This window comes from Ranitomeya imitator, chromosome 4 (assembly GCF_032444005.1).
Source record: "Ranitomeya imitator isolate aRanImi1 chromosome 4, aRanImi1.pri, whole genome shotgun sequence".
Classification (NCBI taxonomy): domain Eukaryota; kingdom Metazoa; phylum Chordata; class Amphibia; order Anura; family Dendrobatidae; genus Ranitomeya; species Ranitomeya imitator.
Window position 1 is genome coordinate 56,076,378 of NC_091285.1, and position 15,511 is coordinate 56,091,888.

The 15,511-nt window shown below is 38.0% G+C and overlaps 1 protein-coding gene across 15 annotated transcripts in view; it reads right to left on the reverse strand.

Annotated features, from left to right (window-relative positions):
- LOC138675459 (protocadherin gamma-B2-like) overlaps positions 1-15,511 on the reverse strand; it is a 502,075-nt gene that overhangs the window by 266,751 nt on the left and 219,813 nt on the right. The window contains exon 1 of one of the 15 annotated variants that reach the window (XM_069763704.1): positions 11,023-13,617. The exons of 13 other annotated variants lie outside the window; for them this stretch is intronic. In XM_069763704.1, the coding sequence (XP_069619805.1) occupies positions 11,023-13,602 (2,580 nt within the window). In that variant the 5' untranslated portion in view covers positions 13,603-13,617. Of the gene's footprint in view, positions 1-1,232; positions 3,831-11,022; positions 13,618-15,511 lie in introns of those variants that run through there. One more of the 15 variants, XM_069763702.1, reaches the window with a different exon arrangement.

Genomic DNA, 15,511 nt, shown 5'->3' on the forward strand with positions numbered 1-15,511 from the left:
CGATCTGTTGACTCACAGAGTCACGCTGTACACAAAACTATTACCCTAACTATGGGTTGTGCATGCTCTGGAACGATTCTGTGCTAACCGCACACATGAAGGAACCAGATGGTAAACCATGGCTAATTGCCCCAACTGACGCTAGCTGCCTACCTGAGTGTACAGTCCCAAAGCTATAGCCTCTAACCACATATTTATAGAGTGGTATAGTATCCACTGACATAAGCCAAACAAACTTGATACTAGCGCATGGCCGTGCGGCCATGCAAACCTTTTATAGTTGCAGTTCTACAGGACCTTCCTGGTGGACCAATAGGAGAGGCAACTGGGCCTGAGCATGTGACCTTCGACCTCCAATGAGAGGTCCTTCCGTGGGCATGCTCAGTGTGTGAAAAGCAGGACTTAGAAAAGCCTTCTCGCCGCTGACCAGTGCTGGCTACAAGGGCAGAGCCTGGAAAAGAAACAGTAGCCATTTGTACAGTATCAGGCTGAGCCAGATGCTGGGACCGACGTTTCTGCTAAGCAGGTTCCACTGCGGCTATGGGAGACTGCAGCCGTTTGAGATTCCCCCTGTGCAGCGGCAGGAACTCGACACCTAACACATTCTTGGGTCATAATCTTGACTATATATTTTTCCTGCCCCGCTCATCTTATGGCTCATGTTAGCGTTGTTTGGATGACATGTCATGACCAATACAGGCTTCAGCTGTGGCCTAGTGTAGGACAGTAGATATTCTTTGAATTGACAACATTCCGCTTAGTAAAAAGCCAAACATTCATTTTATGCGGTAAGTTCAAAGATACTATGTAAACCAAATCATTCTTTATATATGTTAACGCACAGCTAATCACTTTCATTCACCTGCATTGTTCAACACATTTTAATTATAGGAGTGTTCCCAGCTGGTAAATTTAAAGCCTATCCACAGGATATGACATTAAGGTAAAGTACAGTCAGGTTCCCCAAATGGTACCCACAGTGAAGAGTCCCTTGCAAATGTTAATTCCTAACACGTTTCTACTGACAGCACTGATAGTCAGACCCTTGTTCTCTAGATAAATGCAAGTTCCACTGGTGGGCTCCACATCCACTATACATCTTTCGCATGTCCATTGAAAGTGACATAAATTTATGAAATGGGAATACCACTTAAGAATACAAGTATGAAAATTATTTTTAAACTCCTAATTTTAAAAAAAATAGGATAAATATAAAACTAAAAAAAAGGTACCTGTGATATAAGATTTTCTTCAGGTGAAGAGTTCTTTAAACTTTCATTTCCAAATCCTGGTTCATCAGCATCTATTAGACTGTCCACAGGAACATTGTGTTGAGGTTTGAGGAAAGCAAATTCCCTCTCACTTGGATCCAGAGTTACACAAACATCATAGGAATATGGCAGAGGTAATGTCCCAGGGTTGAACTGGGAGATAAATCTGGGATCTATCTGTGGATATAGACTTGTACTCAAAGGTCCAAATGAAGTACTGGATTTGGAATCTTTGCACTTAGCGACAACTGCAATAACCACAGTCAGCACAAAGAAAAAGGAAATCAGTGCCAAAGCGATTACCAAGTAGAATTGTAAATTGGACTGTGGCTCTATTTTACCAGATTGACTGTTCAATTCAGGAAGAACTTGTTGAAAACTAAGAGCTACCACTATATTAAAAGTGACTGAAGCTGAGCGGGAGGGAATCCCATTGTCTTTTACTAAAACCACAATTCCATGTTTCACTTTATCTATTTCTTGGAACACCCTCAGTGTCCTGATCTCTCCTGTGTGCTGGTCAATGGTGAAGAGGGATGGTTCTGAAGATTGTAAGAAGTAAGACAACCAGGCATTGTGTCCAGAGTCAGCGTCCACTGCCACCACCTTAGATACTAAAGAGCCTTGTTCAGAGGTCCAAGGAACCATCTCAAATGTTGAGCTATCAACCTCTGGTGATGGGTACAGAATGACCGGTGAATTATCATTTTGGTCAATGACAGAAATTCTTAGCATAGTACTGCCATTTAATGATGGAGATCCATTGTCCCTGGCGATGATTTGGATATTAAATTCCTTATGATGCTCATAATCAAATGACTGCTGTGCATAAATCACTCCTGTTACTGGATTAATAGATATGTAGTTTGACATCGGTGTTTCTTCCTTCTTCATGGTGGATATTGAATAAAATATTTTAGTGTTGTCTCCACTGTCCATATCTTTTGCTTGAATACTGAATATTGAAGCTCCTTGTGCATTATTTTCTGGCACAAATGCTGTGTAAGTCAATTTCTCAAACACTGGAGCGTTGTCATTGATGTCCGATACATCCAGTTGGATCATTGTTCTAGAAGTCATTTCTGGAGAACCTTTATCGGAGGCTTGCACTGTGATGTTATACGATGATATCCTTTCTCTGTCCAGATTACTTTTTGTTATAATTTTAAAGAAATTACTTGCTGAGGACACAACTTGAAATGGCACATCACCGATAATTAGACACTGAACTTCTCCGTTTTCTCCAGAATCTTGATCGCGAATTTCCAGTAGTGCTACAACTGTGCCCAATATGGAGTCCTCAGCAATAGGGGTCGATATTGAAGTAATGGATATCTCAGGAGAATTATCATTTTCATCTGTTACTTCTATTAAAACCTTGGCATGAGCAGCGAGGCCTCCTCCATCTTTGGCTTGAACCGAAACTTCATAATTCTTCATCACTTCATAATCTAAAAGTTTTCTTGTTTTTATTTCTCCATTGTCAGGATTTATAATAAAAGATTGGAGAATATTATTTGCCATTGTACTGAATGAGTAAGTTATCTGTGCATTGACTCCTTCATCTTCATCACTTGCACTGACCTGCAGAATTGTAGAGTTCACCGGTATATTTTCTTTCACAGATACTTTGTAGAAGTTTTGAGTAAAGATAGGAACGTTGTCATTGAAATCTGTCACCATTATCTTTATTATTGTTGTCCCAGATTGTGCAGGTTTTCCACTGTCAAGAGCAGTCAGAGTGAGTTCATATTTGCTTTCTGTCTCCCGATCTAAGGACTTTTCTAGAATAAGCTCTGGAAATACACTGCCATCAATGCCTGTCTCCTCTCCCAACATAAAATGCTCATTTGTACTCAGTCTGTAGCTGATCAGGGAATTAACACCGACATCCAGATCTTCTGCTTTTTGCAAAACAAATCTTCTTCCTGGGGAGGATGATTCACCCATTTCTATTCTAACTGTATCATGTATAAATGCAGGAGGATTGTCATTTATATCCTGAATATTAATCTTTATACTGAAGACATTTAAAGGATTTTCCACCACTGCATCAAATGTAAGGACACAATCAGCTGCAGCTCCACACAATGTCTCCCTGTCTATCCTATCAGCAATGTACAGGTTTCCATTATCCAAGTTTATATTAAAATATTTCTCAGAGATTTTAGACACAATACGTAATTTCCTTCTGGAGAGATCCTTAACATTTAATTCAAGATCCTTTGCTAGATTTCCCACAATAGATCCTTTTCTTAATTCTTCATTAATGGAATAATGAATCTGACCAGAGACTGAATGACACAGCCAGGAAAATAAGAAGGGAAATATTACTTGCCATCTGAGTCCTTGCACTGATTGTCCTTCCTGCAGCTGTAATCCAGCCATCCTTCTTCTCACCAGAAATATAATGGTAAAAATCCTTCTTATATTTATAATCCAGCAGAAAATAATCCGTCTTCTTTCTGAGTCCTGTACCCGGCACATCCCAGTGTGAAATGCTGTGTATTTCTTCTTGCAGTTGAACACTGTCTGCATCATGGAGGCGATTCTGGATTTGCAGAATATTGTAATTATTGGTGAACAGCGGCGCTCTGAGGCCAATATGGGGAACTGCAGCATCAAGACCAAATTTTTTTACTAGATTTGCTCTTAACAACGTAAGTTTTATGTCAAGGTTGTCATAAAGAAATAGATTTAGTACACAGATAATCAATTTTACTGTATCCAAGGAATTGATAGCTGTAACAATTATGATTAAACATTAAAATGTAGAGCATAAGATGTTAAGAAATTCTTAAAAAAAGTTGTATGCTGTTTTCTGCATAGTGCAAATTTATTTAATGAGTCTTGCAGGTTTCTAATTTGATTAGCTTATATAGTCATGTGGTGTGTGATGCCATCAAGATTATGAAAGAGCTACAGAAAATTTGCAGGAATATACTAAACAATGTATGAAAATAGCAGGAGAAATGTTTATCACTAATACAGCACTATACACATAACTGTTATTCAAGATAAAGCAGCAGGTAAGTGTATGATGATTGCGTTATATTAAATTTAAATTTACATTTCTGATGGGTTTCATACTAGATTTACAGTAATTCCATGTGAATGCAATGGTTTCCATACAGATAATAGTGCAAAATATTTTTTTAATGAACAAAAGCATTAAGAAAACAAATTCTTTTTTTGAGATTTAATAAAAACTTAGTTTTTTAAAAAGCAGCTAAGTTACTAAATTTAAATTCAATAAGTAACATTTTTAAAAAAATAGGAATTAGTAAAACCAAAGTATCTCCAAATCTATCGTTGCACTTTGTATTTACTAAGAACCTTAAATTGCAATGTATTATCACTGGAATCTCATAATGTAGTAAATGTATCCATTCTGCTCAACAGCACATGAAACTAGAAGAAAAATTAAACATTGAGTTTTTTAATAGGTTGCAGGCATTTTAATTGCCTACAGATCAGAGGGATCAGAGTCTTGAGTCCCCCATTGATTACTCAAAAGTCCTCATACGTAGAATTGAGCAGTTTAGGAGACAGGATTGCACAACTCACTGAGCAGAGTATAGATTCACGAATAAATATAGGCTTTCTCCTTTTTAGGCACTCAGACAGGAGCTCTGGGCTCCTGTCTCCACCTAAGCTGTACATTTCTCAGGTGACTTATAAGGATATAGTTAGGGTCTAAAGAACAGGACCCACCGATCAACTAATTAATCAAGTAATTGAAAACCTTGCAACACATAAAAATCTCGCTGGAGGTTTAGTTACTTATTAAAGGGAACCTGTCACCCCCAAAATCGAAGATGAGATAAGCCCACCGGCATCAGGGACTTATCTATAGCATTCTGTATTGCTGTAGATAAGCCGCCGATGTATCCTGAAAGATGAGAAAAAGAGGTTACATTACACTCACCTGGGTGGGCAGTCTGATCCGATGGGCCTCACGGTCCGGTCCAGGGCCTCGAATCTTTATAGGATGACGTCCTCTTCTTGTCTTCATGCTGCAACTCCGATGCAGGCGTACTTTGTCTGACCTGTTGAGGGCAGAGAAAGTAGTGCAGTGCACAGGCACCGGGCCTCTCTGACCTTTCCCAGTGCCTGCGCACTGCAGTACTTTGCTCTGCCCTCAACAGGGCAGACAAAGTACGCCTGTGCCAGAGCCGCAGCGTGAATACAAGAAGAGGACGTCATCGTAAGAAGATGGGAGGCCCCGGACCGGACCGCGACACCCATCGAACCGGGACTGCCCCTGGGTGAGTATAATCTAACCTCTTTTTCTCATCTTTCAGGATACATCGGGGGCTTATCTACAGCATTCCAGAATGCTGTAGATAAGCCCCTGATGCTGGTGGGCTTAGCTCACCATCGATTTTGGGGGTGACAGGTTCCCTTTAAGGAAAACTGTAAAGCTATTAACTGTACAATTTAAAAATTAATAAATACATATTTATATGTAGAGGAGATATAATGATTAGAGTTGAGTGAATTTTTCAAAATTCGGTTCTGATTACGATAGGTCAATATTTTGCAATATTCGCCTAACAATGTCAAACGTCATTGGAGTCAATGGGAGTAGAAATGACCGAATATGTTCGGAACTGATCATCAAACATAAATTCAGCACAAGTGGGGTAACAATATGAAGGAATATGAAGCAATTGAGGGTACACTGATTAAATTTGCTGAGGACAAAAAGCTAGGAGGGATAGCTAATACTAGAGAAAAGAGAGAGAGAAGATTCAAAAAGATATAAATAAACTGGAGCAATGGGCAGCAACTAACAGAATAGTTTTTAACAAAGAAAAATGCAAAGTACTACATCTGGGCAATAAAAATGAAAAAAAAAAACCATACAGAATGGGAGGAATAGGGCTAAGCAACAGCATGTGTGAAAAAGACTTCGGTATAGATTATAAACTGAACATGAGTCAACAGTGTGATGCAGCAGCAAAAAAGGGCAAATACAATTCTGGTATGTATTAACAGAAGCATACAGTCTAGATCATGCAAAGTCATTAATGCCCTCTACTCCTCTTTGGTCAGACCTCATCTGGAATACTGTGTCCAGTTTTTGGCACCACATTTTAAAAAAAGACGTCAACAAACTGGAACAAGTTCAGAGAAGAGCGACCAGGAAAGACTAGAAGCAATGGGATGAAACTGAATGGGAGGAGACTCAGATTAGATATTAGAAAAAACATTTTGACAGTGAGAGTGATCAATGAGTGGAACAGGCTGCCAGGAGAGGTGGTGAATTCTCCTTCAATAGAAGTTTTCAAACAGAGGATGGAGAGACACCTGTCTGGGATGATTTAGTGAATCCTGCTTTGAGCAGGGGGTTGGTCCAAATAACCCAGGAGGTCCCTTCCAACTCTGCCCTTTTATGATTGTATGATATGGCACAAATATGGCAAATTCAGATTCAGAAACCAATTCCGAACATATTTGCTCAACTCTAATAAAGATCCCTAAGGCTATGTACACATGATGAGTAAATGCATGTAGACATTTCTACTCCAATTCTGCTTGCCTTGGCATGTTTTTGAAGCATTTTTTCTGCATTTTTTCTCTTTGTTTTTTGACTAATTTGAGTGAAGTCAATGGTGAAAAATGCTGGAAAAAGCGCACAGAGAATTTAAATGCTCCAGATTATTTTCTACACCAAATCTGCAAGTAAAAAATATTTAACGCGTTCATGACATGTCAGGTTTCTCATTCACTTTGCTGGCATCAGGAATGCTTCAGGTTTTGCTAGCAAATCTACATGACAAAAACGCACCAAATCTGCAATGTATGCACAAGCCCTAAATCTTACCAAGTTAGTAATGGCTATGGTTTGATTTTTTTTTAGGTTAATATTAGATCTGCATCAGGAAACGTACCTAGTTTAATGGTAAGAAATATAAAAAAGTCAATATCTGACATATTTAAATTAAAAAAATGTACTGGTCTATAAACACAGGCATATGCCTCATTGTCAATACAAGTAGTGTATAACACTGTTTAGAAAATAGACCTTTAAGGGGTTTTCCACATTTAGGAAAGTGGGCCTCAAATGCTAGAAAATGACTAAAATAACAAACAGAGCAGGTGGTCTACCTCCCAAGGTCCAGTGCCATTATTCCGCTGCTACTTGGGTTTAGGTGGTTTGGCTTCAGCATTAAAGTCATATCAACAGTACACTTCGAGGCAATAGCCAATCACTGAGCTCAGGGGCTAATACCATCATCTTCTACGCATTCTCTGTGCTAATTGATTGGCTACTATAGTGATGTGTGCTGTTGACAAGATGTCACTGCTGCAGCCAAAACACCAAGACTTGAGTAGCCGTAGTCAACTAGCGCTTCATCTGATGAGGGTGCGTTCCTGCTCTTTTTTTGCATTCTAGTTATTTTAGAACTGTTGGGAAGTTCTTTTCGAAAATGAAAACCTAATTTAAAGCTGACCAAAAACAATAGTGTAGCTGTCATCTGAACCCTCGTTTGACCAGTATCTCGCAAACCCATTGACACAAGTGCATGTGCACACTCTACTCAGATGAGTATACATATGTACATTGTGCAAAGAGTAGAGTAAGCCACTGATCAGAAATATAGAATTAGGAGAAGGAGGGTCTCTATACACATTAAATGGTGAGTTTGGTCAATATGCTTTTAATGATGTCTGACTAGTGTAGATGTCAAGAAGAAGCATCTTGAACTATGGCTGCCAGAATCAATAAATGAAAGTCACTTTATATCAATGATAATTGTTATTAAAACTAATAATAATTGATATTAAATATAATCTAAATTATTAGGAGTAATTACTTAATTTACATATATACACATAAATTACTTAAAACTTAGCTTACACTGTAAATATACATATATATATATTACACTTAAAGGAGAATATGGTAGGGGTCCAGACCATATTCTAAGAGAAACTCAACATTCGATCGAGTACTGGGCGTCTCTTACTTAAAAAAATAGCTTAGATTTATTTATTTTCAGTTCCCATTCAATAAAGTAATTAGCAGAACTTATTATTTTCACTAATAATTATCATATTACAAGTATTACAATGTTGTTAGATTATAATATAAAAAAGATAAAAGCTTTATATATATTCTAACTTCACTAATTAAGAAAAGAGTTGGCCAAAAGTTAATAAAAAAGGAAATGACTCATTAAAGAACAAATGGATTTTGACTATTTTATTTACTGATGCTATCACTATTCAAACTGGAAATATCATCAATAAAATCCAATATGTTTTTGTGAAGTAACCCATAAGATATAAATTCTTGTATCAAGTGATTGGCTCCAAAGTCAGCTACAAAATAAATTATTTTTCTAGACTATTGTAGACTATTGGAGCCTGCAACTATATCAACGCCTGGGCCCACCAGAGTATTTTTGGGAACTTTGTTGGTCCAATATCACTAAGTCTAATGAGAAAAAATATGTATTTACAGAGTAACTAATGTTTAACCCCTTCATTTCCAGAGTTTTTTTCGGTTTTACATTTTCATTTTTCGCTCCCCTCCTTCCCAGAACCATAATTTTTTTTTTCTGTGAATATGTCTGTGTGAGGGCTTTTTTTTGCTGGATAAGTTGTACTTTTGAACGATACCATTGGTTTTACCATGTCGTGTACTAGAAAACGGGAAAAAAATTAGAAGTACGGTGAAATTGCAAAAAAAGTGCAATCCCACACTTGTTTTTTATTTGGCTTTTTTGCTAGGTTCACTAAATGCTAAAACTGACCTGCCATTATGATTCTCCAGGTCATTTTGAGTTCATAGACACCAAACATGTCTAGGTACTTTTTTAATCTAAGTGATGAAAAAAAATTCCAAACTTTGCCCCCCCCCAAAAAAAATGAGTAATTTTCTTATACCCATAGCGTCTCTTTTTTTTGGGATCTCGGGTTGAGTGAGGGCCTATGTTTTGTGTGCCAAGCTGGCGTTTTTAATGATACTATTTTGGTGCAGATACCATCTTGTGATCACCCGTTATTGCATTTTAATGCAATCTTGTGACAAACAAAAAACCTAATTTTGGTATTTTTTACTTTTTTTTTTCACTACGCCATTTAGCGATCAGGTTAATCCTTTTTTTTATTGATCGGGCGATCCTGAATGTGGAGCGGCAATACCAAATATTCGTATGTTTGATTTTATTTTATTGTCTTTTTTTTGAATGGGGTGAAAGGGGAGAAATTTTAACTTTTATTGTTTTTATTTTTTTCATATTTTTAAACACACTATTAGCAATCCGACACTGACAACCATAGAGGTCTCAAGGAGACCTCTGGTTGTCATGCTGACAAACCGATGACCCCCGATCACGTGACGGGGTCACTGGTGCTCATATTTCTGGCCCGATGACCGGAAGCACAATTTAAATGCAACTGTCAGAGTTTGACAGCGGCATTTAACTAGTTAATAGCTGTGGGTGGATCGCAATTCCACCCGCAGCTAATGCCAGCACATGTCAGCTGTTCAAAACAGCTGACATGTCCCTGGAAATATGTGGGCTCATCGCTGGAGCCCACATCAAAGGAAGGGATACTGACATCGGTGTACTATTATGTCCAATGTCAGTAAGGGGTTAATTTTTAATATAATATGTAGTCCCTTTTAAACATGAGCAGTACATTGGTTGAGGCCTGGGCTTTAAAATCTCCAATGCTCACTCAAAAAACTATTCTGCAGCATGCAGGTCAGCAGGACCTACATCCTCTACCGGTGTGCTGCACATGTTAGTATGGGACTAGATATTAAATGAAAAAATAAGATAATGCGTGTTCTTTCCAGAGCTGATCTGAGAGGCATTTTTTCTAATAATATATGAGTACTACAGTAAAATTTCAAAGAAAGATTTATTCAATGGCAACAATCAAGCTAAGCAAAATAACACAAAGCCAGGCCAAAGAAACATGTGAAGCTATGATGTAAACAGTGTGGTTTGTTGTCGACTTACTGAATTGTAAAAGAAGCAAATCATATTAGATCCCATACGTTGATCCTTTAGACCAAAACATGCTCTATTCGTTGAAATCTTTGCATTTTTTACATACAACGTTATACAAGACATCGTCAAAAAGGTTGAAAAGGCTACTTGTAGATAATTCTACATCAGAATCTCCTTGATATACTGTTTGCAAAATATATTCTTTTAATTTGATCTGATAATATATATTAGGGTTGAGCGACCTTGACTTTTTTAGGGTCGAGCCGGGTTTCGCGAAACCCGACTATCTCAAAAGTCGAGTCGAGTGAAATCGGACGATTATGGTGAAAAGTCGAGGATCGACCGAAACACGAAACCCAATGCAAAGCCAATGGGAATTATTTATTTATTTATTTTCTCTCTCTCTCTCTCTCTCTCTCCTCCGTCCGTCCCTGAACTGAAAAGCTGGTGTTACACAGTGCAAATCGCTACAGCGCACAAGCGACAACATGGCGATAGGCGTCCAGGCCCCTAAGACCTATGTCATCACTCTGCCCACGCCCCTTCATTGGCTGAAAAAAATGGCACCAAGCGCGTCATACGAAACGCGACTTTGGCACGAAAGTCGCGTACCGCATGGCCGACCCCACACAGGGATCGGGTCGGGTTTCATGAAACCCGACTTTGCCAAAAGTCGGCGACGTTTGAAAATGAACGATCCGTTTCGCTCAACCCTAATATATATTATTGTATGGAATTTTGAAACATAGTATATTTCATGGCATGTGAAAACATACCTGTGGTATTAGATTTTCTGCAGGTGTTGAGCTCTTCAAATTTTCATTTCCAATCCCTGAGTCATCGGCATCTATTAGACTGTCCACAGGAACATTGTGTTGAGGTGAAACAAAAGCAAATTCTTGCTCATTTGGGTCCAGAGTTACACAAACATCATAAGAATATGGCAGAGGTAATGTCCCAGGGTTAAATTGTGAAAAAAATCTGGGATCAATCTGTGGATATAGACTTGTACTCAGGGATCCAAATGTGTCAGTTGACTTAGACTCTTTGTACTTGGAAACAACTGCAATAATTACAGTCAACATGAAGAAAAAGGAAATCAGTGCCAAGGCGATCACCAAGTAAAATTGTAGGTTGGACTGAGATTCTTCTTTGTTAGATGGACTGCTCAGCTCAGGAAGAATCTGATGAAAATGATCAGCAATCACCATGGTTAGAGTGACTGAAGCTGAGCGGGAGGGAATCCCATTGTCTTTTACTAGAACCACAATTCCATGTTTCGTGATGTCCTTTTCATGAAATCCACGTGATGTCCTGATCTCTCCTGTGTGCTGGTCAATGGTGAAGAGTGATGGTTCTGGTGACTGTAAAAAGTAAGACAGCCAAGAATTGTGTCCAGAGTCAGCGTCCACTGCCACCACCTTGGATACTAAAGAGCCTTGTTCAGAGGTCCAAGGAACCATCTCAAATGTTGAGCTGTCAACCTCTGGTGATGGGTACAGAATGACTGGAGAATTATCATTCTGGTCTACTATACATATTCTTAGTGTTGTACTGCTGTTCAGAGATGGAGATCCATTGTCTCTGGCGATGATTTGAATATTAAATTCTTTATGCTTCTCATAGTCAAAAGACCTCTGAGCATAAATGACCCCAGTTACTGGATTTATAGAGATATAGGAAGATAGGGGACCTTCTTCATCACTTTTACTAAGTATAGAGTATGTTACCTTAGCATTGTCATCAGTGTCCAGATCTCTTGCTTGAACACTAAATATTGAGGCTCCTGGTGAATTATTTTCTGGTATAAATGCAGTGTAACCTAATTTATCAAACACTGGAGCATTGTCATTGACATCTGATATATCAAGCCTAAACCATTTTCTAGAAATCTTTTCAGGAGACCCTTTGTCTGAAGCTTGTAAAGTAATATTGTAGGATGATGATTTTTCCCTATCTAGACTACTTTTTGTAACAATTTTGTAAAAATTAATTGCTGATGATAATAGTTGAAATGGTAAGTCCCCTGTTATTATACATTGAACTTCACCATTTTCTCCTGAGTCACGGTCATGAACCTTAATTAGTGCCACCACAGAACCAGGGGCAGAATCCTCAGGAATAAGATCTGATGATGAAGTTATAGATATCTCAGGAGCATTGTCATTTTCATCCGTTATTTCTATTAACACCTTAGCATGAGCAGCGAGGCCTCCTCCATCTTTGGCTTCTACTGATATTTCATAGTATTTACTTTTTTCATAATCCAAATTTTCTTTAATTGTAATCTCTCCACTCCTGGGATTTATAGCAAATTTCTGAAGAATGCGATTTTCTTTAGTACTGAATGAGTAAGTGATCTGTGCATTGACTCCTTCATCTTCATCACTTGCACTGACCTGCAGAATTGTAGAATTCACCGGTATACTTTCTCTGACACTTACTTTATATACATCCTGTGTAAATACTGGAGAATTATCATTGATATCATTGATGATTATATTAATTAGGGCAGTGCCTGTCTGTACAGGATTTCCTCCATCAGAAGCTGTGAGGATGAGTTCATGCTTGTTCTGTGTCTCTCGGTCTAGAGGTTTCTCTAGTATCAGCTCTGGAAATACACTGCCATCAGTGCTGACCTTCTCTCCAAGAGCAAAATACTGGTTCTCACTGAGGCTGTAGCTGATCAGGGAATTAACACCGACATCCAGATCTTCTGATTTTTGCAGTGCAAATTTTGCTCCTGGGGAGGTAGATTCACTCATTTCTAATGCCAATATGTCATGGACAAATGTAGGAGGATTGTCATTTATATCCTGAATATTAATCTTTATACTGAAGACATTTAGTGGATTTTCAGCAACAACATCAAATGTAAGGACACAATCAGCTGCAGCTTCACACAATGTTTCCCTGTCTATCCTATCAGCAATGTACAGGTTTCCATTATCTGAATTTATAGTGAAATATTTATCAGATAGATCAGACACAATACGTAATTTCCTTCTGGAGAGATCCTTAACATTTATCTCAAGATCCTTTGCTAGATTTCCCACTATAGAACCTTTCCTTAATTCTTCATTAATGGAATAATGAATCTGACCAGAGACTGAATGACACAGCCAGGAAAATAAGAAGGGAAATATTACTTGCCATCTGAGTCCTTGCACTGATTGTCCTTCCTGCAGTTGTAATCCAGCCATCCTTCTTCTCACCAGAAATATAATGGTAAAAATCCTTCTTATATTTATAATCCAGCAGAAAATAATCCGTCTTCTTTCTGAGTCCTGTACCCGGCACATCCCAGTGTGAAATGCTGTGTATTTCTTCTTGCAGTTGAACACTGTCTGCATCATGGAGGCGATTCTGGATTTGCAGAAAATTTTCTTTATTGGTGAACAGCGGCGCTCTGAGGCCAATATAGGGAACTGCAGAGTCAGTGACTTTGATTACTTTCTACCAAATATTACGTGAAATATGATTTTTGCCATAGATTTGACGTTACGTACAGGTTCAAATATACACAATTTATTTTTTCAATATCTATTTTTAAACCTTAAAATTCATTACATAGTTCAAAAGATCTGATGGCAAAACAATTTTGGTTTGTATTTTCAATCTTAACTAGGAAAGTGAAAATACTTATAAATGATGTATTAATTAAACTACAGATTACAGTTTTAAAATGTGAATATTGTGTCTTTGTATTTGATTGTGTTTAAATTGTAATTGTGAAGTTGTCTCTGAAATTTTAAAAGTAATTGCTGGTGGTACTTTCAAATCTCCTATTAGAATCTTTATGTTTTTGTTAATAGTACTATGTCCTGTATATTTATGGTTCTCATTATCATTAAAAAACATTTATTGTCTGACCTAGTATACCAGGGCTTATCAATAAAAAAAAAATCCTGAGATTGCTTGATTCATCTATTTATTTTTCTGTCTAGACCTGACAATTAATCTTAGCAGTAATGTACTCAAGTTTAATTTAAGAGTCACACAGTTACGGTAAATGCAGTTCTAGAAAACTAGATGAATAGACAAGAAATAAGAGAAAAAAGAAAAGGTATAAATGGTGTTAATGAAAAGTGCTATTGAATTCAAGATCTCAGATGGTCATGTAGTCATAAATCACTCTACGACAGCTCAGATATAGTTGCAATCTATTATTAAAAAGTTTACATTTTACTGTAAATTTACTGCCACAAAATGGAAAACTAGTGTTACTAAATTAATGGGTACCACATGTTCCAACAGTTTCAAATATGTTATTATAGCTCAAATATGAGATCATCTAGTATATATGAGTGCATTAAAGGGGTTGTCCACTACTAGGACAACTCCCTTCTTAAACTAAATGTTCTGCTCCAATAACATGGTAAAGTCTATATTCACCTTCTGTGCCAGCGCTGTTCTCACAGTGCTGTGATGGGGTGAAATGACATGTGATGCCCGATGCCCAATCAGCGCTGGCGTCACTGTCTCCGCCTTCAGACAAACGGAACATGAAGAGGAAGTCCGAGCTGCAGCTGATCCCGAGCTTTATCATGTTTAGTTTGTCCGAAGGCGGGGATAGGGATGTCAGCGCTGATTGGGCACCAGAAGCACGTTTTACAACACCTCTTCACAACCCCCAGGGAGAGCGAGGACCAACACCACAGGAGCGGAGCTGCAATGGGAGGTGAGTGTAGGATTTATTATTTTATCGGGGCCGAACATTTGGTAGTGGACAACCCCTTTAATACAGTATGTCTACTACTACTAACTATGAAATACATATTAACAAAAAGGTCTCTTCACAAACAATATAGTATGCATTTATGAGGAATTCAGAGTTTTCTGAGAACATGTCGATGCATGACTGCTAGGGAACATCCCCGTTCCTAGCCAGTTGCCACAATCACGGACCAACTGTTCAAACTGAAGTAAACACAACCGCCTCATCTATCTTTGAAGGAATCAATCAGCCACAGCATTTTGTTACCAAAACATTTTATTATTAACCCACAAAATAGAATGCCCAAGGCAAGAACCTCCTACCACCGAGCTGTGACTTGACATATTCAGCGAGTAACCTTTCACCCCAATATACCATAATAAACATTTAGTAAATGTCATAAGTTTCTTTTCATTAAAAATGAAGTCTTAACTCTTCTCTTCCCAGAACATATCCACTTAACTCATTTTAACTTTTTTAAAGGTTTTCCCCAGAAAGTACATTTTATTCAATACACCTTGTAATAATAATACGTTCTACGATTGGAT